Source organism: Palaemon carinicauda, chromosome 3, assembly GCF_036898095.1.
Source record: "Palaemon carinicauda isolate YSFRI2023 chromosome 3, ASM3689809v2, whole genome shotgun sequence".
Classification (NCBI taxonomy): Eukaryota; Metazoa; Arthropoda; class Malacostraca; order Decapoda; family Palaemonidae; genus Palaemon; species Palaemon carinicauda.
The window spans coordinates 129701264-129729229 of NC_090727.1; the positions used below are offsets into that span (position 1 = coordinate 129701264).

The 27966-nt window shown below is 37.0% G+C and overlaps 1 protein-coding gene across 1 annotated transcript; it reads left to right on the plus strand.

Moving 5' to 3' along the window:
- The first annotated feature begins 1770 nt into the window (after positions 1 to 1770).
- LOC137638517 (protein turtle homolog B-like) lies at positions 1771 to 27966 on the plus strand. Its single transcript, XM_068370635.1, has 15 exons — positions 1771 to 2852; positions 5074 to 5481; positions 6542 to 6633; positions 8024 to 8234; positions 11880 to 11986; positions 12410 to 12629; positions 15216 to 15325; positions 17879 to 18104; positions 20514 to 20617; positions 21206 to 21425; positions 21692 to 21798; positions 23482 to 23695; positions 24044 to 24218; positions 24888 to 24973; positions 27263 to 27966. The coding sequence occupies exons 1-15, from the start codon at positions 2474 to 2476 to the stop codon at positions 27508 to 27510; spliced, it is 2907 nt and encodes a 968-aa protein (XP_068226736.1). The 5' UTR covers positions 1771 to 2473; the 3' UTR covers positions 27511 to 27966.

Consider the following 27966-nt stretch of genomic DNA (forward strand, 5'->3'; position numbering starts at 1 on the left):
TTCTCTTTACATTACCAAGCCATCTCAAAGAACCTAGACTATCGTTTTCACTTACACTACCCTTGTGTTTATACATAAAAGTGTAGTATATAGATTATTATACAGGTAGATATTGTACTGATTTATGTACTGTGTATTCAATACGACACAAGACAGGACGACATCTTGGAGGGAACTCTCCCTTTATTTCAAAGCGCATGAGCGGACTACACCAAGTATGGTGCGCCACATTTACCATATACAACACTGTGTACCCTGAAAGAACCAGTCAGATTTGGAGCATAAGAAATAATTTTTACAATTTTAAAACCTTTTGCTAGTGGGCCTGCTCCTTTTTGTGGCCTTCTGTGCGTCGTTTCTTCTCTATCCAACCTGTTCAAGATTTTAAGGTCCCTCCTGAATGGCAGAGGCCAGGGACAGGATAATGCTTTAGAGACAGGGCAATGCTCTGAGCCTGTGCAAGCCCGCTATCCATCAAGCTATGACCAGAGAGGGCTAGGAAATGAATGCCAGTGACCTAGTAGGTAGACCTATAGGATCCCCTAAATCCACTATCCCTAGTTCGTAAGGATGGGGAGATTACAGACATTACTAGAAATCCTGAGAGTCTCAAACTCCCACCCAACAGTTGAAACATGGCCACCTTTCCTTCAAGTAAATCAATCCAACTGACAATCTGTGGAAAAAGGGGATTTTTACCTAAGACAAAACTGACAATCTATGGAAAAAGGGGATTTTACCTAAGACAAAACTGACAGTCTATGGAAAAAGGGGATTTTACCTAAGACAAAACTGACAATCTATGGAAAAAGGGGATTTTACCTAAGACAAAACTGACAATCTATGGAAAAAAAGGGGATTTTACCTAAGACAAAACTGACAATCTATGGAAAAAGGGGATTTTACCTAAGACAAAACTGACAATCTATGGAAAAATGGGATTTTACCTAAGACAAAACTGACAATCTATGGAAAAAAAAGGGGATTTTACCTAAGACAAAACTGACAATCTATGGAAAAAGGGGATTTTACCTAAAACAAAACTGACAATCTATGGAAAAAAGGGATTTTACCTAAGACAAAACTGACAATCTATGGAAAAGAAGGGGATTTTACCTAAGACAAAACTGACAATCTATGGAAAAAGGGGATTTTACCTAAGACAAAACTGACAATCTATGGAAAAAAAGGGGATTTTACCTAAGACAAAACTGACAATCTATGGAAAAAAAGGGGATTTTACCTAAGACAAAACTGACAATCTATGGAAAAAAGGGGATTTTACCTAAGACAAAAGATAGCAATGATGCTAACGCATAAAGAATTTTAGCTCTTACGGCAACTGTAGATAAGGAGTGCTTTCTGAACACTTTGGTATAGAGTTGCAATAAATGGCAACTTTTTCAATGGAAGAAGGAGGAGGAGAGACAAAAATACACAAAATTTCTCCATAGAAGCAACCCCTCGACCAACTATAATTTGAAAACCATACAAAAGGAAAATGTACATTTAGTAGAAGCATAATCAACTGATATAATGAGAACTTGAAGTTCTAGAGACACTATGATAATACCTAGTTAACAAACGATCAAGAAAAATTTTATCTCGATGCTTCAAACACCTTTATCAGAGAGAGCGGGAGAGAGGGAGAGAGAGAGAGAGAGCGAGAACCAGTGGCGCCTTGCGTACGAACCCTGTGTTCAACAGATAAGAAAGTGAACTCGGCTTATCATTATCATCTCAAGAGATAAGATGAGTAAAAAGAGCATCTCTAGGCCATTGACTCTCTGCCTTAAGAAAGATCAAGAAGCCAGGTTTCAGTTTCTCAAGAGAGTTGCTGATTGCTCTTCAGTGTGCCAGAGGTCGAAAACTTGTGTGGGTGCCTTGAAACTGTCTTCCTTAAAGTTGTGGACGCCCAGAAACTGTCGTCCTTAAAGTTGTGGACGCCCAGAAACTGTCGTCCTTAAAGTTGTGGACGCCCAGAAACTGTCGTCCTCAAAAGTTGTGGACGCCCAGAAACTGTCGTCCGTAAAGTTGTGGATGCCTCGAAACTGTCGTCCTGAAAGTTGCAGACGCCTTGACACTGTCGTCCTTAAAGTTTTGGACGCCTCGGAACTGTCATCCTTAAAGTTGTGGACGCCTTGGAACTGTCATCTTTAAAGTTTTGGATCCCTAGAAACTGTCGTCCTTAAAGTTTTGGACACCTCGAAACTGTCGTCCTTAAAGTTTTGGATGCCTCGAAACTGACATCATTAAAGTTTTGGACGCCTCGAAACTGACATCCTTAAAGTTTTGGACGTCTCGAAACTGTCGCCCTTAAAGTTTTGGATTTCTCGGAAGTGTAGTTTTTAAAGTCGCGGACTATGAGCTGAGTGCCTTGCGCATGTTGTCTGTCTTTCGGGCAAATGGGAAGACACTTGGCCTAGACGAAAGAGGATAAAAGGGGTAAGAAAGTTAAAGACATAAAGAGAAAATGGTGTCGTTAAACCCTTGGAAATTTCTGTTTCAATGTGCTCTTTTGACTGCGGTGGTCCTAAGAAGTGACTCTGCCGCCCAGAGAAGTGAGGAAGCTCTTTGGGATGGAGGAGGAGCAGGAGGAGGAGGAAGAGGGGGAGGAGGAGGAGAAGTAGGATTAGATGGAGAAGGAGTAGGAAAGGCTAGACATCTAAGACTAACAGCCTCTTCGAGCTCCGAAGGCCAGGAGGCCCAGTTCCAAGACGAATTGAGATTGGCCCTGAACAGCCACTGGGAGATATTGCAGAAGATTCGGTACCACACTTTGATCAGCAAGATGAAGGTTGCGCAGCTGGACAAGAAGATGAAGAAGTTGACGCAGCAGATTGAGAAAAAAGGTATGGCAAATATGTTTTTATATTCATCTGTTTATATATTTTTCTCACTTATTCTGCTCTTTACTTCAGTAAAGCAACTAGGCTATAGGTTTGTTGTTGACGTTGCGATGCTCAATAATATTTCCATACGTTTATTTATTCATTTGGCTCAATACTGTAGGTAGCAAAAATATTATATATGATGTTGTAAATATTATTACTTTAGATAGATCATGTATGGCAGCATATATATCTTAATATGCATATGAGTAAATAATAACATATTTTTGCATTAGCAAATATTCTCTGTACAAATACACAAATAAACAAGGACATAAACAACAACAAAAGAATTTTAAAACAAGAAGTTTCTTTACTATTCTAAATTGCTATTCTCCTTCGCTCACCTTCCTGGCCAGGATGATAAGTGTTATCATACAAAGCGAGCTATCTCTAGATCACGTATTTCGATTCTTATCGGTTCCCTAACTCCTCAGCATATTCATTTGCTTATTCCACTCTTTATTCCAAAAAACTCTCTCTCTCTCTCTCTCTCTCTCTCTCTCTCTCTCTCTCTCTCTCTCTCTCTCTCTCTCTCTATCTGAAGCACAAGACCTAATTTTGTACTCTGCAATGGCTTTAGCTTGAGTCAAAATTGAAGAAATAACTGGCAAAATTAATCTCTCTCTCTCTCTCTCTCTCTCTCTCTCTCTCTCTCTCTCTCTCTCTCTCTCTCTCTCTCTCTCTCTCTCTCTCATCTAGCACCATCTGAAGCACAAGACATAATTTTGTACTCTGCAATGGCTTTAGCTTGAGTCAAAATTGAAGAAATAACTGGCAATATTAATCTCTCTCTCTCTCTCTCTCTCTCTCTCTCTCTCTCTCTCTCTCTCTCTCATCTAGCAACATCTAAAACACAAGACATAATTTTGTACTCTGCAATGGCTTTAGCTTGAGTCAAAATTGAAGAAATAACTGGCAAAATTAATCTCTCTCTCTCTCTCTCTCTCTCTCTCTCTCTCTCTCTCTCTCTCTCTCTCTCTCTCTCTCATCTAGCAACATCTAAAACACAAGACATAATTTTGTACTCTGCAATGGTTTTAGCTTGAGTCAAAATTGAAGAAATAACTGGCAAAATTAATCTCTCTCTCTCTCTCTCTCTCTCTCTCTCTCTCTCTCTCTCTCTCTCTCTCTCTCTCTCTCTCTCTCTCTCTCTCTCTCTCATCTAGCAACATCTAAAACACAAGACATAATTTTGTACTCTGCAATGGTTTTAGCTTGAGTCAAAATTGAAGAAATAACTGGCAAAATTAATCTCTCTCTCTCTCTCTCTCTCTCTCTCTCTCTCTCTCTCTCTCTCTCTCTCTCTCTCTCTCTCTCTCTCTCTCATCTAGCAACATTTAAAACACAAGACATAATTTTGTACTCTGCAATGGCTTTAGCTTGAGTCAAAATTGAAGAAATAACTGGCAAAATTAATCTCTCTCTCTCTCTCTCTCTCTCTCTCTCTCTCTCTCTCTCTCTCTCTCTCTCTCTTGTATGCACATGTATGTGTGTATCGATGTGGTTGCGTGTCTCACATAATGTTCGAGCTGATGATATCATGTTGTGATCCACCAAATTCAAAAGACTACTATGTAACTATCGGAAAGCAAATGCAATTCTGAGTCGATGGAGTGAATATATTGAGCATTTATTGAATAAGGAAGACTCAAATGAAACAGGTATAAATGATACAAGGTCGGAAGGCAAGGGATAAGTGTAATTTTAGGAATTCTTGTGGAAATAACTATCATGTCAGTGTGGAGTATATTCAATAGGCTGAAGATTGCAAGTAAGATACTGCATCGTAGTGATTCGGGTGCGATTGTGTGCCTGCCAAGAATGTATAAGATAAGTCTGCCATAGGGATAGCTTGCAAAGATGTGAATGAGAGAAATATCTCTTAATGGACCAGGGAAAAGATAATCAAGGTTAAGATCAAGAATGTTACACAGACAGTAGAATGAATGAAAGGGTAAGTGCAGAGAAGGTCTAGACAAGAAAGAGGGTATTTGGGTCAATTAATCTCTTTGAAGCAGTTGCTTGAAACATTTGAGAGAACTGGGTAGTTGCTGAATGTGGCACCCATGAACTTAATGAAAATCAGTGCCATCAGAATAAGCGGGAGGTCAAGATTGATTTGTATGTATTTTCATAATTTTCCGAAGAATTTTCTTCTTAGATTTCTAATGTCAATCAGAAAGTGAAAAAACAAAGGAGTCCTCCAGACCTCCTTGTGATAAAGACCCACAAGAAGTTGAAGAGAGCAGTGATCAGACTGGAGGAGAGAAAGGCGAAGTGGCAACTCTTCTGGCGTCCCTCAAGGAGCTATCACAGTTCTACGAAAGTTTCAACTACACGACGGGCATCTTCGACCAAACAATAGGAAATGACAATGTCTATGAAAAACTGATGCAGTTCCTTAAACAGATGAAAGGTCTCGTTGAGAAGACTGGCCCAAAAGATCCAGGCAAGAGGCAAACTCGGAAGTCAACAAAGGACCTGACTAGCGATTTGCTGACGACAACTGCGACAACTAGGATGATGACGACATCAACAAAAGCAAAACCATGGATGCCTCAGACTTCGATAAGCAGTAATCTTGGGGGTAAGTGCAGATTTTATTTCTAAGTTACTAACCTAACATCTGTAATCATATTATAACATTTACATACATGCGCACTCATACACAAGTTTTTAAAGGTTAAGCATATATGGCAAGGGCAAAGAACTGTTAGTTTATCACCTCTGCAATATACACCTGTTGTCTATGAAGAAAGTAGGTACTAAGGTTTTGTATTATATGAGATTGAATGTATTTTCCACTGAAAAGTTTTAGAGAAACCTGCCAGTACTATTTTTACGTGGTCAGTTGCTCAATTAAAGCAAGATTGATATGCTCCATAACAAGACAACAAGAGTTCCTTGTTAAAATGAAAATTTCACAAATCCACCACTGACCTTCTGCATTTCAACTGAGCAAAGATTTTTTTATTGTGAACTATTCAAGGAGGGAAGGTCAGCTCTGGCAAAGGGTCAACTTAACCTAATATTGACAGCAAACTTTGCCTTTGAGAATTGGCTTCTCAGATATTATCACAGCCTTCATAGGAGGAAGGACAAGGGAATCATACTATTCAGTATAAAGCTCAGAATCCTGTACTGCAAGTGTTTTCATATTTAGTTTGTCGAACATGGTGAAGAAACGGTGATGGGAAAAGTCACTGCAAATAATCCTGCATAATGTGTGCATTGAAAGATTTCATACCTCATGGGAAATTTAGTGGCCTCCTTGAAGAGAGAAAAATTATATTTTTTAAGAAACAATGAAGAAGATAATTCTTTAATCTAAAAATCAGTACTATGGGAGACTTATCAAATTAGTTGAATCTTGATTTTATGATCTCAGTGACAGTTGGTTTACCACAATGCATCTCATTAGAATACTGTAAAATACCATACATTCCTAAGTAACTTCTTTGTGGACACAAAGATGAATGGACAGTAACAAATAAAAGTTTTCTTTATGAGTATTTGTTTACTAACATATTTCTTTTTATATATCATACAGAGAGTTTGTATGTACATATATGCACAAACCAATAATGGCACATAAACAAACTTGCGTATGTGTATATGAGTCTGTATAAAAACTCATTCTTTTTCAGATCATTCTCTCCATACTCACAATTTGACTGCCCAGCCAGGTGCCACAGTATCACTTAAATGTAAAGTGCCTGAAGGTTCTACAGCTGGAACGGTAGGTCTCTATCCATCCATCTATTCTTTTATCTTTTTTGTCTCTCTATTGTGTTTCTTTTGTTGATTCACATAGTCTCACGAGAACTCTCAATGCAGCTTGTCTGCGCAGTTCACTGAAAAACTAAGGCATATGTTTTTTATATAGAGTTTATATCAATACTGAAAACTCTAACGTCAACTTCTTGTTCATCCAGTTTTTCAATGCTAAAGTTTCAGGAGAGTCACACTTCAAAGAATGCTGAAAAATGCATAGTACTTTTCTACTTTATTACCATGTTCGCTTCAATATTTCTCAAAGCTTACTGTAATCTATTTCCTTAAGACCAGATTCCTCTGTGAGTGGATTTTCAGTGTCCAATAGAGTACATGTTCCAGATTATCCACCCATCATCACCTAGGCTAACACTCCTTGGGGCTTTGAAAATCTTAAATCAAAAACCTAAGATGCACAGTAGCTACAAACTTCATACATTCTATCTAGTAGAGTAGATACTTCAGAAGATTATACACCCATCCTCCCCTAGGCTAACACTCCTTGAAGCTTTATAAATCTTGAATCAAAACCCAAAAGATGTACAGTAATTATAAACTTCATATAATCTATCCAGTAGAGTAGATGTACCAGGAGATTATCCACCCATCATCTCTTAGGCCAACAATCCTTGGGGCTTTGCAAATCTTAAATTAAATCCAAAAGATGTGCAGTAGCTATAAACTTAATACATTCTATCCAGTGGAGTAGAGGTTTCAGAAGATTATCCACTCCTTGAGGCTTCACAAATCTTGAATCAAAACCAAAAAATGTACAGTAATTATAAACTTCGTATAATCTGTTCAGTAGATTAGATGTTCCAGGAGATTGTCCATCCGTCATCTAAGCATACAGTCAGGAGTTTTTCAAATCTTAAACCAAAACTAAAAGATGTAGTTATCGTGTTCAGGTTCGGGGGTAGTAGATTAGATGTTCCAGGAGATTGTCCATCCGTCATCTAAGCATACAGTCAGGAGTTTTTCAAATCTTAAACCAAAACTAAAAGATGTAGTTATCGTGTTCAGGTTCGGGGGTAGTAGATTAGATGTTCCAGAAGTTATCGTGTTCAGGTTCGGGGGTAGTAGATTAGATGTTCCAGAAGATTGTCCATCCATCATCTAAGCATACAGTTAGGAGTTTTTCAAATCTTAAACCAAAACTAAAAGATGTAGTTATCGTGTTCAGGTTCGGGGGTAGTAGATTAGATGTTCCAGAAGATTGTCCATCCGTCATCTAAGCATACAGTCAGGAGTTTTTCAAATCTTAAACCAAAACTAAAAGATGTAGTTTCGGGGTTCAGGTTCGGGGGTGAGGCTTAGCCTTTGCAACGGCGCTTAAACTTCATACATTCTCGTAGGTCGTCTGGACGAAATCCAACCCGTACGGAGGTTTTGAGATAGTATCAGCCGCCCTTTATATTTACTCCACGGACGCGAGGTACAGTGTGGCCATTGATGCAGAGTCCAGGGCGTGGTCTTTGACTATCAAGGGCATTACAAAGGAGGACGAGGGTCTCTACATGTGTGAAATGAACTCAGTTTCTAAAAACTTCTATTTGATTGTTCGGAGTAAGTTTTCTTTTCCATTTTTTAAATATCCAATGTCTTGTAAAAAGTGTTTTTTTTTTTTTTTAACCCAACCAAACTGTTGAAAATTTGCCGTAAAAACCAGTAAAAATCCTGGAATAAATGTTGCCAGGCATTTACCGTTTTAAAATCGGATATATTGACGTAAAGGAGTGATATTACGGCCACCAATCTGTAAAAGATATTAACAAAGTATGGTAAAAATTACGGTCGCCTGTATTTTACTGAAATACGGCAGAGAACAGTATATTTCTATGAATAATTTCGGATTAAAATTGCTGTTTTTTTTAAATGCAGTCAATTTACTTAACATCTGATGTTGGTGTTGTTATGCAAAATAGCCTTTTTTCACTTCAAGTATTGAACATCTGGCAAGTGCAGTGAGCATTCTATTTTCCATGTACATTCCTTTGAGTTCAATAAATTACCATTTTCCAATTTATAAAGACTATATAATGTATGGTTATTCATGTCTTACTCAAACAGATTGTGTAACATTTGGTAAATAAGTGTTTTTTCACATCTTCAGAATATCTAATAAGTCCTAAACAAGTGTTTTTCCAGTCATTCAGAATGTCTAACATGTTGCCAATAAGTATATTTTTTTTTCAGAATATCTTCCTCTAGATTAGTATTCCTCCTCCATATAAAATCTATAATTACAGACCCAACTTTTGAAACGTGAAATTACAGAATGTGGAGAATCTCTGAGTCTGCAAATGAATGAAATGAAAGATTGAATCTCAAATTTGTGACAGAAACTTATGCTAGATCTTAGAGACTGGTGTGTGTGAGGGGCATAGGCATTTATTTGACCTATTGCAACCAACAGGTTGAGGCAGTGATATATTTCAAGAAAGAGTATTAGACATTTTTTACTAAATTCCTCTCCTGGTGAGGCGCTGCAACTTGTACGTGACCGTTGGATGGCCGAATTTTCCCAAGCGGGGCATAGGCATTTATTTGACCTATTGCAACCAACAGGTTGAGGCAGTGATATATTTCAAGAAAGAGTATTAGACATTTTTTACTAAATTCCTCTCCTGGTGAGGCGCTGCAACTTGTACGTGACCGTTGGATGGCCGAATTTTCCCAAGCGGGGCATAGGCATTTATTTGACCTATTGCAACCAACAGGTTGAGGCAGTGATATATTTCAAGAAAGAGTATTAGACATTTTTTACTAAATTCCTCTCCTGGTGAGGCGCTGCAACTTGTACGTGACCGTTGGATGGCCGAATTTTCCCAAGCGGGGCATAGGCATTTATTTGACCTATTGCAACCAACAGGTTGAGGCAGTGATATATTTCAAGAAAGAGTATTAGACATTTTTTACTAAATTCCTCTCCTGGTGAGGCGCTGCAACTTGTACGTGACCGTTGGATGGCCGAATTTTCCCAAGCGGGGCATAGGCATTTATTTGACCTATTGCAACCAACAGGTTGAGGCAGTGATATATTTCAAGAAAGAGTATTAGACATTTTTTACTAAATTCCTCTCCTGGTGAGGCGCTGCAACTTGTACGTGACCGTTGGATGGCCGAATTTTCCCAAGCGGGGCATAGGCATTTATTTGACCTATTGCAACCAACAGGTTGAGGCAGTGATATATTTCAAGAAAGAGTATTAGACATTTTTTACTAAATTCCTCTCCTGGTGAGGCGCTGCAACTTGTACGTGACCGTTGGATGGCCGAATTTTCCCAAGCGGGGCATAGGCATTTATTTGACCTATTGCAACCAACAGGTTGAGGCAGTGATATATTTCAAGAAAGAGTATTAGACATTTTTTACTAAATTCCTCTCCTGGTGAGGCGCTGCAACTTGTACGTGACCGTTGGATGGCCGAATTTTCCCAAGCGGGGCATAGGCATTTATTTGACCTATTGCAACCAACAGGTTGAGGCAGTGATATATTTCAAGAAAGACTATTAGACATTTTTTACTAAATTCCTCTCCTGGTGAGGCGCTGCAACTTGTACGTGACCGTTGGATGGCCGAATTTTCCCAAGCGGGGCATAGGCATTTATTTGACCTATTGCAACCAACAGGTTGAGGCAGTGATATATTTCAAGAAAGAGTATTAGACATTTTTTACTAAATTCCTCTCCTGGTGAGGCGCTGCAACTTGTACGTGACCGTTGGATGGCCGAATTTTCCCAAGCGGGGCATAGGCATTTATTTGACCTATTGCAACCAACAGGTTGAGGCAGTGATATATTTCAAGAAAGAGTATTAGACATTTTTTACTAAATTCCTCTCCTGGTGAGGCGCTGCAACTTGTACGTGACCGTTGGATGGCCGAATTTTCCCAAGCGGGGCATAGGCATTTATTTGACCTATTGCAACCAACAGGTTGAGGCAGTGATATATTTCAAGAAAGAGTATTAGACATTTTTTACTAAATTCCTCTCCTGGTGAGGCGCTGCAACTTGTACGTGACCGTTGGATGGCCGAATTTTCCCAAGCGGGGCATAGGCATTTATTTGACCTATTGCAACCAACAGGTTGAGGCAGTGATATATTTCAAGAAAGAGTATTAGACATTTTTTACTAAATTCCTCTCCTGGTGAGGCGCTGCAACTTGTACGTGACCGTTGGATGGCCGAATTTTCCCAAGCGGGGCATAGGCATTTATTTGACCTATTGCAACCAACAGGTTGAGGCAGTGATATATTTCAAGAAAGAGTATTAGACATTTTTTACTAAATTCCTCTCCTGGTGAGGCGCTGCAACTTGTACGTGACCGTTGGATGGCCGAATTTTCCCAAGCGGGGCATAGGCATTTATTTGACCTATTGCAACCAACAGGTTGAGGCAGTGATATATTTCAAGAAAGAGTATTAGACATTTTTTACTAAATTCCTCTCCTGGTGAGGCGCTGCAACTTGTACGTGACCGTTGGATGGCCGAATTTTCCCAAGCGGGGCATAGGCATTTATTTGACCTATTGCAACCAACAGGTTGAGGCAGTGATATATTTCAAGAAAGAGTATTAGACATTTTTTACTAAATTCCTCTCCTGGTGAGGCGCTGCAACTTGTACGTGACCGTTGGATGGCCGAATTTTCCCAAGCGGGGCATAGGCATTTATTTGACCTATTGCAACCAACAGGTTGAGGCAGTGATATATTTCAAGAAAGAGTATTAGACATTTTTTACTAAATTCCTCTCCTGGTGAGGCGCTGCAACTTGTACGTGACCGTTGGATGGCCGAATTTTCCCAAGCGGGGCATAGGCATTTATTTGACCTATTGCAACCAACAGGTTGAGGCAGTGATATATTTCAAGAAAGAGTATTAGACATTTTTTACTAAATTCCTCTCCTGGTGAGGCGCTGCAACTTGTACGTGACCGTTGGATGGCCGAATTTTCCCAAGCGGGGCATAGGCATTTATTTGACCTATTGCAACCAACAGGTTGAGGCAGTGATATATTTCAAGAAAGAGTATTAGACATTTTTTACTAAATTCCACTCCTGATGAGGCGCTGCAACTTGTACGTGACCGTTGGATGGCCGAATATTCCCAAGCGAAACGAACACCATGGAGGACTCAGGTAAGCGGGAGGTTTTAGCTGAATACTTCTCTGGTTTAAAGTTGGTTAACCCCATGCCTTTGTACCTTCCAGAAGAAGTGTTACCAACCATTGACGTCTCTCATACAAGGAACGTTTCAGCAGCGGAAGGAACCACAGCTATGCTGAACTGCCACGTCACAGATCTAGGCCTGTATGCTGTAAGTCTATTTTCCCTTTGCAAAGGGACATCAATAGGTATTTTGAAATATACAGTTGTGTATTGTACCAACCGTGTGTCATACGATCGTACATAGTTCATTTTGTGCTTGTATCTTCGCTCTCCCCTCGCACTAAAAAGAACCTGAAAAATCATGTCTGCTTATTGTGTAGGTTATATGCGTGCATGTGTATAAAGATATTTTTTTCCGGTTAATAATTGTCAGAACCTCAATATCTAACATGAAGATTGATGATTCAATTGTTTAAGATGTGGGCTGCATCTCTCTAGATATGTTTTTTACTACCCATCCTTTCCAAAAGAATTTTTCGTTGTTTTCTCTCTTAGAATTTCTTATATTTCTTGTTTATTACTAAAAAATAAAAAAAAAATCTTTTTAAAACAAAAACAATAAATATACCAGGTCTCCTGGAGAGGGACAGACCACTACGGAACATCGGTCCTCTTGACACACGGCACCGTCGTGTACTCAAGCAACCGTCGCATTGGCCTCACTCATCACGACGACTCTTCTGATTGGACGCTCACAATTGATGACGTAACGAAAGCTGAGGAGGGCGTCTATAGTTGCGAAGTCAACACGATCCCGGCTCGTTCTCAAGCTGTGTGGTTGAGCATCTATGGTAAGTCTCTCTCTCTCTCTCTCTCTCTCTCTCTCTCTCTCTCTCTCTCTCTCTCTCTCTCTCTCTCTCTCTCTCTCTCGTGGCATACTTATAAGCATGTTCAGCTTGTAATGTGATCAGAGTACTGTTCGATTCTTGAACCATAACAGAAGGGACGGATAGGTCCAGTTGCTGAAGTCAATTTTACTTACATCTCTACTAAATTCAGATGAAAATCAAATTAATCATCTTTTAGGGGGAAAATATACAGTATACCTGTGGTCTATGTTAAGTAGGGGATATCAATAACATTGTCCCTCTTTTGTTTTCATATCTCTCCTCTCACCTAGCTGCTCAAATTACGAAACAAAGAAGTGAAGGAAAAATTTAAAAACAAAAAGAACTAAGCCAATTTAGCTGTTCTTTGCCATAATACTTAAGATTTCAATTAAGTTATAGGTCCTCCGCATTCTAAAATCAACGAAATTACCCGATGCAACTTAATAGGTCCTAATGAGAGACAAATTTCTCCTCTGAAAGTTGTTGGCAACCGTATGAATATGAGTTGGCAACTCATATATTACGGCGAAACTTCATGATAGGGATTTTCATTGTTAGCGTGCTCCTTTTCTTCTAAAACTTCCGCATATTCTTAATCAATTATATAAGCATTTAACTGTGGAATAATGAGTTAGGACAGGTCAAATCTGGCGGGCAAACGGCATGCACGCACGCCGTGCCACCTAGCGGTGCAAAAGGTAAACAGGGAAATTAACAGATTCGCGAGGGAAGCCACAGGTACCGGAACTGACTCATAGTATTATTATTATTATTATTATTATTATTATTATTATTATTATTATTAAATGCTAAGCTACAACCCTAGTTGGAAAAGCAGGATGCTATAAGCCCAGGGGCCCCAACAGGGAAAATAGCCCAGTGAGGAAAGGAAATAAGGAAAAATAGAATATTTTAGGAATAGTAACAATATTAAAATAAATATTTCCTATTTAAACTATAAAAACTTTAACAGAACAAGAGGAAGAGAAACTAGATAGAAAAGTGTGCCCAAGTGTACCCTCAAGCAAGAGAACTCTAACCCAAGGCAGTGTAAGACCATGGTACAGAGGCTATGGCACTACCCAAGAATAGAGAACAATGGTTTGATTTTGGAGTGTCCTTCTCCTAGAAGAGCTGCTTACCATAGCTAAAGAGTCTCTTCTACCTTTACCAAGAGGAAAGTAGCCACTGGACAATTACAGTGCAGTAGTTAACCCCTTGGGTGAAGAAGAATTGTCTAGTAATCACAGTGTTGTCAGGCGTATGAGGACAGAGGAGAATCTGTAAAGGATAGGCCAGACTATTCGGTGTCTGTGTAGGCAAAGGGAAAGAACCGTAACCAGAGAGAAGGGTCCTATGTAGTACTGTCTGGCCAGTCAAAGGACCCCATAACTCTCTAGCCGTAGTATCTAGGGGTGCAAAAGGTAAACAGGGAAATAAACAGATTCGCGAGGGAAGCCACAGGTACCGGAACTAACTCATACTACAGCGATCTTAGGACTTTTAGCTTTCTCTATTTGAAAGTAATAGCATAAAAGGGATTTTCATTGTTAGTGTGCTCCTTTTCTTCTAAAACTTCCGCATATTCTTAATCAGTTATGTAAGCATGAAATAGATTATTCAATTATCTAATAAACTGATTAAGTGAGTGAATGTTCCGTATCTAAAATGCTTTACATAATAGTTCACTACGAAAATATCATACAAGACAGAAACAACAGACTGTATTTATTACCTCCGCCAACGAGGTTGGAAGGAGGCAAGGCCATTGGCCTTGGAAGGAGGTTATGTTTTACTCGCCTCTGTGTGTGTTTGTGAACAGCTTCCTAACCCCAATTTTAATCGTAGAGTAATGAAACTGCCATGAATTAACTGTCATATAAAAAGGTGGAAATGATTAAGTTTTGGAATGTCAAGGTCAAAGGTCAAGGTCACGGTCAAGCAAAATGCTCAGTTCACGTAATCAACCATAATTTTGGACATCGTTGTCAAAGACACTTAAATTTTTTTTTTTCATATTTGAGTGTATGAAAATCCAATTAATACATGTTAAGGTCAAAGGTCAAGGTCAAGGTCGAGCGAAAGGTTGAGAAATAAGCTGTCGCTGCGGAGGTCTGCGCTCTACTGAGTGTCCCTTTAGTTAAAATTAATTGCAAACATTTATCAAATTTAAGAATGATTTAAACCAATACATTTTCTCGAAATAAGTCAAATCTATTGTAAATTAAGTAGGAGAAATATATGAATTTAAGAATTTATTCATGAATTGGAAGGAATGTATGGAACCTTTTAGATGTATAAATGAAATGTATGGGATACTTAATAAGGATATATTAGAATAGAGATTTAGTAGGACATTGTTAAGACTCGTGGATGAATTTTTTTTTTTTTTTTGGTCATTAAGGAGAGAGAGAGAGAGAGAGAGAGAGAGAGAGAGAGAGAGAGAGAGAGATTTTAATATTTTTACATGCCACAGATGCATATAATTCTATGAAAATAAATCAGACTGGTCAGTATAAAGCATTGACAATTTCCATTTCTTTGCAGAGAGCGAGTCAACAACCAGATCAGTTGTAACTGCCACAGTTAACGTAACCGTGCATGGTGGATCTTATCAGACCTTCAACTGCACGGTAGAACCTCTGCGTAACAGCAAGGTAATCAAAATATCGAAGGTAAAAAGGGATAAAATTATTATTATTATTATTATTATTATTATTATTATCGAAGGTAAAAAGGGATAGGATTATTAAGGTAAAAAGGGATAGGATTATTATCATTATTATTATTATTATTATTATTATTATTATTATCGAAGGTAAAAAGGGATAGGATTATTAAGGTAAAAAGGGATAGGATTATTATCATTATTATTATTATTATTATTATTATTATCGAAGGTAAAAAGGGATAGGATTATTATCATTATTATTATTATTATTATTATTATTATTATTATTATTATTATTATTATCGAAGGTAAAAAGGGATAGGATTATTATTATTATTATTATTATTATTATTATTATTATTATTATTATTATTATTATTATTATCGAAGGTAAAAAGGGATAGGATTATTATTATTATTATTATTATTATTATTATCGAAGGTAAAAAGGGATAGGATTATTATTATTATTATTATTATTATTATCGAAGGTAAAAAGGGATAGGATTATTATTATTATTATTATTATTATTATTATTATTATTATTATTATCGAAGGTAAAAAGGGATAGGATTATTATTATTATTATTATTATTATTATTATTATTATCGAAGGTAAAAAGGGATAGGACTATTATTATTATTATTATTATTATTATTATTATTATTATTATTATCGAAGGTAAAAAGGGATAGGATTATTATTATTATTATTATTATTATTATTATTATTATTATTATTATTATTATTATTATTATTATCGAAGGTAAAAAGGGATAGGATTATTATTATTATTATTATTATTATTATTATTATTATTATTATCGAAGGTAAAAAGGGATAGGACTATTATTATTATTATTATTATTATTATTATTATTATTATCGAAGGTAAAAAGGGATAGGATTATTATTATTATTATTATTATTATTATTATTATCGAAGGTAAAAAGAGATAGGATTATTATTATTATTATTATTATTATTATCATTATTATTATTATTATTATTATTATTATTATTATTATTATTATCGAAGGTAAAAAGGGATAGGATTATTATTATTATTATTATTATTATTATTATTATTATCATTATTATTATTATTATTATTATTATCGAAGGTAAAAAGGGATAGGATTATTATTATTATTATTATTATTATTATTATTATTATTATTATTATTATCGAAGGTAAAAAGGGATAGGATTATTATTATTATTATTATTATTATTATTATTATTATTATCGAAGGTAAAAAGGGATAGGATTATTATTATTATTATTATTATTATTATTATTATTATTATCGAAGGTAAAAAGGGATAGGATTATTATTATTATTATTATTATTATTATTATTATTATTATTATTATTATTACTCGCTGGGCTACAACCCTAGATGGAAAAGCAGGATGCTGTAAGCCCAGGGGCCCCAATAGAGAAAATAGCCCAGTGAGTAAAGGAAACAAGGAAAATTAAAATATTTTAATAATAGTAACAACATTAAAACAATTTTTTTCCAATATAGACTATAAAAACTTTAACAAAAAAAGAAGAGAAAAAAAATATAATAGTGTGCTCGAGTGTACCCTCAAGCAAGAGAACTCTAACCCAAGACAGTGGAAGACCATGGTACAGAGGCTATGACACTACCAAAAGACTAGAGAACAATGGTTTGATTTTGGAGTGTCCTTCTAGAAGAGCTGCTTACCATCGCTAAAGTGTCTCTTCTACCCTTACCAAGAAGAAAGTAGCCACTGTACCATGGTCTTACACTGTCTTGGGTTAGAGTTCTCTTGTTTGAGGGTACACTCTGGCACACTCTTCTACATACTTCCTCTTCCTCTTTTGTTAAGGTTTTTATAGTTTGCATAGGAAATATTTATTTTAATGTTGTTACTGTCGTTAAAATATTTTATTTTTGTTTGCTTCCTTTCCTCACTGGGCTAATTTTCCCTGTTGGGTCCCCTGGGCTTATACCATCCTGCTTTTCCAACCAGGGTTGTAGCTTAGTAAGTAATAATAATAATAATAATAATAATAATAATAGTAATAATGATAATAATAATAATAATAACAACAACAACAACAACAACAACAATAATAATAATGATAATAATAATTATTATTATTATAACAACAACAACAACAACAATAATGATAATAATAATAATAATAATAATAATAATAATCATAACAACAACAACAACAACAATAATAATAATAGTAACAATAATAATAACAACAACAACAACAAAAACAACAACAGTAATAATAATGATAATAATAATAATAATAATAATAATAATAATAATAATAATAATATAAGTTTCAATAATAATAATAATAATAATAATAATAATAATAATAATAATAATATAAATTTCAATAATAATAATAATAGCAACAACAACAACAAAAACAACAACAACAATAATAATAATAATAATAATAATAATAATAATAATAATAATAATAATAATAATAATAATGATAATAATAATAATAACAAAGACATTGATTTCCTCCAGATCTTCTGGATTCGCCAAAGAGACCAGAGGGTTTTCACGCCGGCCGAGAAGTCGAGGGCCCATCACAAAAGGATCTCCGTAACGCAGGACTCGGAGTTCACGTCACTGCTCACTGTGCTGGATGCCAGGGCGTCCGACGAAGGAGAGTACAGGTGTTACAGGGACTCCAATCCCAGTCCTACGCCTGTTATTTCGGAGCATGTTCAGACTGTCTATTTGACTGTTGGTGAGTGGCTTATTATTTTTATTATTACCTCCGCCAGGAGGTTATGTTTTCGGTTCGGTTTGTTTGTTTGTTTGTTTGTCTGTCTGTCTGTGGACAACGTAGAGGCCACATTTCTACACGGAATCACTTCAAACTTGGCCAAGTAGTTCCCCAATGTGTATGGAAGAACTGATTAAATTTTGGTCAAGGTCACCCCAAGGTCAAGGTCACAGGGGTCACTGGTGTCACTATGACATAAGTGGCCATATCAAGAGACAGAAATAAAGCACTGACTTTTGCATAAGCCAACAGGGAAGTCCTAGTCCAGGCGCAACCCATGGGTGATGTTCAAATTTATAAAGGTCAAAGGTCAAGCTCATATTGGTGCATTATATCAATGTCATATTAAGTATCAGTGGCAAATGAACAAAGATCACTTGAAGGTCAAAAGTCAAGCAGGTCACTTGAAGGTCAAGGTCACGTGAAGGTCAAGGTCACGTGAAGGTCAAGGTCACCTGAAGGTCAAGGTCACGTGAAGGTCAAGTACATTTGAAGATCAAGGTCACTTGAAGCCAAGGTCATGTGAAGGTCAAGGTCACGTGAAGGTCAAGGTCACTTGAAGGTCACGTGAAGGTCAAGGTCATGTGAAGGTCGAAGTCACATCAATTCATGATTCTAGGACATATGGCGCTCTAGGTCACCTTGGCGGAGGTATGTCCTCTACGAGGACCATGTCCGCGTTCAGGACTTGCTCACTTGTTATTATTGTTATTATCATCATTATTATTATTATTATTATTATTATTATTATTATTATCGTCATCATCATTATTATTATCAATATTATTATTATTATTATTATTATTATCATTATTATTATTATTATTGTCGTCATCATCATTATTATTATTATTATTATTATTATTATTATTATTATTATTGTCGTCATCATCATCGTCATCATCATCGTCATCATGATCATCATTATTATTATTATTATTATTATTATTATTATTGTCGTCATCATCATTATTATTATCATTATTATTATTATTATTATTATTATTATTAACATCATCATCATCATCATCATTATCATTATTATTATTATTATTATCATCATCATTATTATTATTATTATTATTATTATCATTATTATATTATTATCATTATCATTATTATTATTATTATTATTATTACCTCCACCAGCGAAATTGGGAGGAGGTTATGTTTTAAACCCTGTTTGTCCGTTTGTCTGTCTGTTTGTGTGTGAAACTTTCAGGGATTCATTGTTGAGACGTGGAAGTGATTCAATTTTGAAAGTCCCAGGTCGAAGGTCAAAGGTCAAGGTCGAGCAAAAGGTCGACCGAATTAACCCTAATCTTAAACCCAAGTCTGCACATGGTTGTCATACAGACTTCAAATACTGTACGCCTGCGGTTTAAATTGATTCTGGGAAAGGCAAGCTAGTTTTAAGAAATAAACTGCCGTGGTGGAGGTCTGCACTCCTAGAGTGCTTTTCTAGTTATTATTATTATTATTATTATTAGCTAAGCTACAACCCTATAGTCCATTTCTTTTAGCGATGCACATTTGCACCGACTCGCGGCGGTGCCCTTTTAGCTCTGAAAAGTTTCCTGATCGCTGATTGGTTAGAATTATCTTGTCCAACCAATCAGCGAACTGGAAACTTTTCCGAGCTAAAAGGGCACCGCTGCGAGTCGGTGCAAATATGCATCGCTAAAATAAATGGACTATAGTTGGAGAAACAGTATGCTATAAGCCCAAGGGCTCCAACAGGGTAAATAACCCAGTGGGGAATGCAAAGTAACTAGTAACTAGACTCTTCCCTGCTTGTATTTACTAGTGATTCCAATGTGTCAAGTAGCTAGTCCAGTTATCTCACAAGTATATCAGTAACTTTAAAAGTCTTAAAGCAACTAAGCCTATCAGAGAGAGTCAATCTTTTCTCTTGTTCCTAAAAAAAAAAAAAAGAAAAAAAATAAGTTTCAGGGAACGTCTCCTCTCACTATTTTATAATGAACTTTATTAAATAAAGAATTTATCCCTTGATCTCACTGGTAAAAGTGCTTCAGAAATAAGTCTTTTAGCCAGAAATATCCCCTTGCAGAAAATTCTTTCAGTCTTTTCTCTTGTTCCCACAAAAAAAAAAAAAGTTTCAGGGAACGTCTTCTCTCACTATTTTACAATGAACTTTATTGAATAAAGAATTTATCCCTTGATCTCACTGGTAACAGTGCTTCAGAAATAAGTCTTTTAGCCAGAAATAGCCCCTTGCAGAAGTTTCTTTCAAATGCAAATATAACCTGCTAGAAGTATTATTAAGTAGATTTTTACCACATTAATATTCCACTCCCAGAAATGTTGACATATCTTAACTTTCATGATAAAATCCTCTTTGTTCAATAGATATGAGACCTTTCATCACAATGGACACTGGTAGCAGGGTATCCGTAGCAGAAGGGGCAACGGCCTCGTTACATTGCCAAATCAGCAATTTGGGGAACTACACGGTAAGTTTACCTCACAAAGTTTTAAGGTTTATAGGTTTAAAGGCCACTCATGAATGGCAGAGGCAAGGGACAGTGACATTGCCCTATAGAGCAGGACAATGCCTTAGAGACTGACCATATATATATATATATATATATATATATATATATATATATATATATATATATATATATATATATATATATATATATATATATGATCAGTCAGTGCCCAAGCCCCCTCTCCACCCTAGCTAGGAGTAATGGCTACTGATGACTCAGCAGATAGACCTATAGGCTTCCCCAAACCCCCCCCATCCTTAACTCATAAAGAGGGTGAGATTGCAGCGACCAAAGGAACTAACGAGTTTGAGTGGGACTCGAACCCCAGTCTGGCGTTCACCAGTCCGGGACGTTACCACATCGCCCACCACAACTCGCACAGTGGAGTTCTATTTACTCTGTCGTTATTGCTTTCTAACTGATTACCATGAATACATCTTAGGAAAATATAGGATATTTCTGCTGGGCATTGCTCTACCCAGCACAATTTAAACTGAGATATATTGTCCACCCACCACAATTCACCGACCACTGACGTCCACACAGGTTGCATGGGTCAAGGTGAATGCAAATAGCGATTCATACATTCTCACCGTAGGCCTCGTGTCGGTTATATATGACGTCCGCTACAGCGTGGAGTTTGATCCAGCTGTGAACGACTGGATCCTCATGCTGAGAGACGTCAAGCCTTCAGACGAAGGCGTCTACCAGTGCCAAATCAACACTCACCCGGTTGTGTCCCACTCGGTCACGCTCCACGTGATAGGTAATGACTATTGACTATTGTTATTATAAAAAAAAAAAAAAAAAAAAAAAAAAAAAAAAAAAAAAAAAAAACATTGAGTAAGAAAATCCAATATTGTCATGATCTGTTTGTTTGACGTTAAGTAAATTTATGCCTGGTGTCATTTTACTTCTTTCCAAATTGCATAGTTACTCTTTAATCCATGATTCAATTTCATCATTTTCTGTTTGATGTTATCATTTATACATATATATACATATATATATATATATATACTCTTTCCTTAGAATCACAACCAGTAACAACCTCCTCATCTCTTGATGGACGATTTGTTGCCGAGGTAGGGGAGACAGCCCTTCTTCCCTGTCGCGTTCAGAACCTCGGAGATGCATCGGTAAGAGTCTGGAAAAAGCTAGAGAGATCCTTACTCTCTAAATGAGCTTATTGTCCTCAGTTAGTGCAGTCCAATTGGCAAAGTAATCTACATTGCTTTACTTAATTTGAGTTCAGTTAAAGAGAGAAGAGAAAAAGTTGTGAGCTTCCTGCTAAATTAGCTATCTGCATTTCCACCAATTTCAATTAGCATTTCAATCTAATGTAATGAATATTCGTACTTTTATCTTGTTCTGCTGTTATCAATTATTTGTTTGTGTCTATCAGAATAGTGATTCACACTTCAGTACTCCTTGCTAAAGAGACAGAGTGTTTGTTTGCTTGAGTGCAATAATCTGGATTGTAGAAATAAAACCAAGATGATGTTTTTGCAAAAATTCTTCAAGATATTAAAAAAAACTCAGAATTACTTATTTTAAGAATTAGAGGCTATAGAGACTTGTTGGTAGTAGCAGGAAGACTCAGTAGTAACGTTGTAACAGAGGTCATAGGGACTTGTTGGTAGTATCAGGAAGTCTCAGTAGTAAAGTTGTAAAAGAGGCTATAGGGACTTGCTGGTAGTAGCAGAAGTCTCAGTAGTAACGTTGTAAAAGAGGTGATAGGGACTTGTTGGTAGTAGCAGGAAGCCTCAGTAGTAACGTTTTAAAAGAGGTAATAGGAACTTGTTGGTAGTAGCAGGAAGCCTCAGTAGTAACGTTTTAAAAGAGGCGATAGGGACTTGGTAATAGCAGGAAGCCTCAGTAGTAACGTTGTAGAAGAGGCGATGGAGACTTGTTGGTAGTAGTAGGAAGACTCAGTAGGAACGTTGTAAAAGAGGCGATAGGGACTTGGTAATAGCAGGAAGCCTCAGTAGTAACGTTGTAAAAGAGGTGATAGGGACTTGTTGGTAGTAGCAGGAAGCCTCAGTAGTAACGTTGTAAAAGAGGTAATAGGAACTTGTTGGTAGTAGCAGGAAGCCTCAGTAGTAACGTTTTAAAAGAGGCGATAGGGACTTGGTAATAGCAGGAAGCCTCAGTAGTAACGTTGTAAAAGAGGCGATGAGGACTTGTTGGTAGTATCAGGATGCCTCAGTAGTAACGTTGTAGAAGAGGCGATAGGGACTTGGTAGTAGCAGAAAGTCTCAGTAGTAACGTTGTAAAAGAGGTGATAGGGACTTGTTGGTAGTATCAGGAAGCCTCAGTAGTAACGTTGTAGAAGAGGCGATAGGGACTTGTTGATAGTAGCAGGAAGCCTCAGTAGTAACGTTGTAAAAGAGGCGATGAGGACTTGTTGGTAGTATCAGGATGCCTCAGTAGTAACGTTGTAGAAGAGGCGATAGGGACTTGGTAGTAGCAGAAAGCCTCAGTAGTAACGTTGTAGAAGAGGCGATGGGGACTTGTTGGTAGTATCAGGAAGCCTCAGTAGTAACGTTGTAGAAGAGGCGATAGGGACTTGTTGGTAGTAGCAGGAAGCCTCAGTAGTAACGTTGTAGAAGAGGCGATAGGGACTTGTTTGTAGTATCAGGAAGCCTCAGTAGTAACGTTGTAGAAGAGGCGATAGGGACTTGTTGGTAGTAGCAGGAAGCCTCAGTAGTAACGTTGTAGAAGAGGCGATAGGGACTTGTTGGTAGTAGCAGGAAGCCTCAGTAGTAACGTTGTAACAGAGGCTTTAGGGACTAACTTGATTCCATCGTTCATTTCTTCAGGTCACCTGGATGAGAGTGTCAGATCAGCAAGTTCTTACAGCAGGGGAATTCACCCTTTCGCCTGACCTTCGTTTTAGGGCCCTCACTAATGACTACGAGACTTGGTTCCTCCAGATCCCTGACATTAGAGAGGACGACGAAGGCGAATACTTGTGCCAGGCTTCAACGAACCCTATTACCAGCATGAAGTTCTGGCTGGCCGTCATTGGTAACGGTACGAATGAGACTTCTTGTGAGCTGACGTTTCAGTGCTTTTATGCTCTGTACTATAGAGAGTACAGAAAGGTCTGCACAATTCCCTTGGCTCTCAGCTGGATTGCTCTCAGCCTCTCCTTTCCCATCTTTTTTTTTTCTCCACCCTCGCCTACCTGCCCCACTTCTTCAGCTGTAACTTAATACAAACTATCCCTTCACATTTTAGAAAAAATGATTTAGAGCTAGGGTTAGAAATGTCACACAGGTGTTCTACTGAAACTATTCTAAAGTAAAAAGCAATGTCAGTAAGTTATTCAGAGTATTATTCTAAACACATGGAAAATTAAGCTCAAGAAACTTCTTCCAGGTAAACCTCTTGATATCCCCCCTACCACAAGTACTGTGGAGGATGAACCAACAACCACTTCGACAACAGAAGCTCCCTCTTGCCTCTCTCCATTCGAACAACTGTCTGACGACATCTGCATTTTACGAGTTACGCTGCAGAAACTGAACTGGATGGAGGCTTCAGAGTTCTGCAAGTATGTGCCACCAAAACGTTTTGATAAAATATATATATGGTTTTGTCAACATTGAACATATCAAGGATTTTGAACACCAAAAGAAGCAGTAGTTTTAGTATAATTACTCCCCTCAAAGTATAAATTCTTAGCACTTAACCTAATATTCCTACAAGGGCTAAACATTCAGCAGCCATAGCTTCATTTCAAATAGACACAGGCCACACCTGCCATATGTGGCACAACTGCAATTTGTACTAAGACAAGAAATAATAGTCCATTCGGGATAACAAGAGAGTATGTTACAATGTAATATTCCATGTTAGATTACAGTAAAGGAGGTTTTGTTTATTAATATCATTAGGAATTTGCCGGTAAACAATATAAATATAAGGTGCATGACATTAACCAGGGTGTTTGTGTGTGTGTGTGTCGTCTGTTTGTAATTGTTTATGTGCGCGCACGAGTGTGCTGTGTGAAGGCTACATATATCTACATATGTGAGTTGATATATATATATATATATATATATATATATATATATATATATATATATATATATATATATATATATATATATAAACCGTATGTATATATGTGAGATAGAACAAGGGAGATAGCTAAAACACTGATAGACCCTCACCTGATTCGTTTATTCAAAAGCTTCTAGAATCTTCTTTTCCCTGGCAGGTCTCAAGGAGCAGAGCTAGCCCTGGATAGTTACGGCGAGATTCAATCTTTTCTGGACAGAAAACATGGCATCGAAGGAGAGAATTGTACGTCCTAATGATTTAAGGTTTTATTCTTAGCTTAAGACAGGCTTCATCTAACACTAATTTTCCTTTATTTATTTTCATATGTCAACAGAAAGGACAGTAATTTATATTTCTCATTCTATTTACAGATTAGTTGACAGGAGAAAGTAAGATATAAAAACTAAACATGCGAGAACAGAGAAAAAAAAAACGAATGAAAAATACAGTTTAATACATGTGATGGGACAAAATAATATGAATAATAAGAATAACTGAATAAACTTAAGCAGTGAACCAGACATAGAGAACCAGATTCAATTTTCTATCACTTTCTCTTACCCTAATAACTTAAAGGCCTCATAATGACATAAGTTTTCCTGCAATTGGCTAATAATGTTCGTTGCCAGTTTCAGTAACGTTTGGTAACAGGCAAAACTGTGAATTGACTCCTTAATCAACCCTCAACTTTATCTGGTTACGGCTCATATATCCTTTGCCAACACATACACCGAATAGTCTAGGGCTCTAGGCTATTCTTTCCACATTCTCCTCTTTCCTCATACATCTGACAACACTGAGATTACCAAACAATTCTTCTTCATTCATGGGGTTAACTACTGCACTTTAATTGTTCAGTGGCTACTCTCCTTTTCGTAATGGTGGAAGAGACTCTTTAGCTATGGCAAGCACCTCTTATGGGAGAAGGACACTCCAAAATCAAACCATTGTTCTCTAGTCTATGGTAGTGCCATAGCCTCTGTACCATGGTGTTCCACTGTCTTGGCGTAAAGTTCTCTTCCTTGAGGGTACACTCAGGCACACTATTCTATGCGTTTCATTATTTATTTTCTTCATTGGGCTATTTTCCATGTTGGTGCCCTTGGGCTTATAACATTCTGCTTTTCCAACTAGGGTGGTAGCTTAGCAAGTAATAATAATCATAATAATAATAATAATAATAATAATAATAATAATTTTTATTATTATTATGATTATTATTACTTGCTAAGCTACCATCCTAGTTGGAAAAGCAAAATGTTGTAAGCCCAAGGGCCCCAACATGGAAAATAATTATTATTATTATTATGATTATTATTACTTGCTAAGCTACCACCCTAGTTGGAAAAGCAGAATGTTATAAGCCCAAGGGCCCCAACATGGAAAATAGCCCAATGAGGAAAGTAAATAATGAAACGCATAGAATAGTGTGCCTGAGTGTACCCTCAAGCAAGAGAACTCTACCCCAAGACAGTGGAAGACCATGGTACAGAGGCTATTGCACTACCATAGACTAGAGAACAATGGTTTGATTTTGGAGTGTCCTTGACCTAGAAGAGCGAAATAATAATAATAATAATAATAATAATAATAATAATAATAATAATAAACCAGCAAAAGTCAGTGAACTTTCATGACAGAGGTGATGTCAAGTTCTGTTGTCTGATAAGACATCATCATCTCCTCCTACGCCTATTGACGCGAAGGGCCTCGGTTAGATTTTGCCAGTCGTCTCTATCTTGGGCTTTTAATTCAATACTTCTCCATTCATCATTTCCTACTTCGCGTTTCATAGTCCTCAGCCACGTAGGCCTAGGTCTTCCAACTCTTCTAGTGCCTTGTGGAGCCCAGTTGAACGTTTGGTGAACTAATCTCTCTTGGGGAGTGCGAAGAGCATACCCAAACCATCTCCATCTACCCATCATCTGATGAGACACCAGAACTAAATTTAAATTAAGGGTTTTTGCACAATTATGAATAGATCAAATTCTTTTATTTTGATCTATGCATATGATATGACTGTTCGAAGTTCTTGACGTGGAAAAATTTTAAAATTTGTTGTAAGTTTGCATGATACTGGAAAAGGGTTCATAATCTGATGTCGTGATCTGTGAAACTATTGTGACTGGCATTATTCAAAACTGAATGAGAGTTTGGAATAGGCCTATTCAGTGGGAGAGCCAATTGTATTTCTAACAGGAAGGCAAAGAAAGCACCATACTATGCTGATATGTTCAATAGGCCTACTATTAAACATAAAATGTCCATTGTTCTCTAGTCTTGGGTAGTGCCATAGCCTCTGTACCATGGTCTTCCACTGTCTTGGGTTAGAGTTCTCTTGCTTGAGGGTACACTCGGGCACACTGTTTTATCTTATTTCTCTTCCTCTGGTTTTGTTAAAGTTTTTATACTTTATGTAGAAAATATTTATTTTAATGTTGTTACTGTTTTTAAAACAATTAATTTTTTCCTATAGCCTATATATAATGATTTCATTTATTTGCTTTAACCACAGAACTAATATTCTAACAGGGACAATGTGGCCTTTCTGGGTTGGTGCGAAGGAGGAGCAAAGCCAAGATGGCGGCCCCAGGCAGTGGAGGTGGGTAGATGGCGCTGAAGTCGACCCAGGCATTTGGGCGTTTAACCAACCCAGAATATATGGCAAGAAGAAAGCCCCCCGGGGCCTGTGCATGACTTTGGATGGGTACGAAAAGTACGCAGCCATCGTGCAGCCGTGCCATTACAAACGGCGTTTCGTCTGCCAGAGATTACAGTAGAATCAGGGTTGCCAGATTATTTCGACTGGATTATCGTACATGAGCCTTAAAATTGTCGTTTTTCAACCAAAATCATCGTACACAGTTTCAATATAATTATTAATGAGTTACATGATTGACTTATTTCAAAATATTTTAGTATAATTGTTTAATTAAACACACACATATGTATATACCTAAGGTATGTATCGTACATCATACCAGACCTAAAATAATCGTACATGTAAGATAATTATCGTACGAATGGCAACCCAGCAGTAGATTGGCAATACCTACACCTCGTTTTCTATACATCGTAGCTGTTTTTTTGTCATTATTTACAGATTATAGATTATGTCGCCTTATAACCTAGCTTTTTCATTCATGTTCAAGGTAGATTGTCCGTCTAATTTTAAATGTGCCGAATGGATTATGTAGTTTCACTCTGTAAGTTAAGACAAGTGTACTTGTAAATTA

Bases quoted from the DNA above. Each gene is read 5' to 3' on its own strand.
- LOC137638517 (XM_068370635.1), top strand. From the start codon at position 2,474: ATGGTGTCGTTAAACCCTTGGAAATTTCTGTTTCAATGTGCTCTTTTG. The intron at 20,618-21,205 runs GTAAGTTTACCT...ACGTCCACACAG, and splicing joins GCAATTTGGGGAACTACACG to GTTGCATGGGTCAAGGTGAA. The intron at 23,696-24,043 runs GTACGAATGAGA...AACTTCTTCCAG, and splicing joins GCTGGCCGTCATTGGTAACG to GTAAACCTCTTGATATCCCC.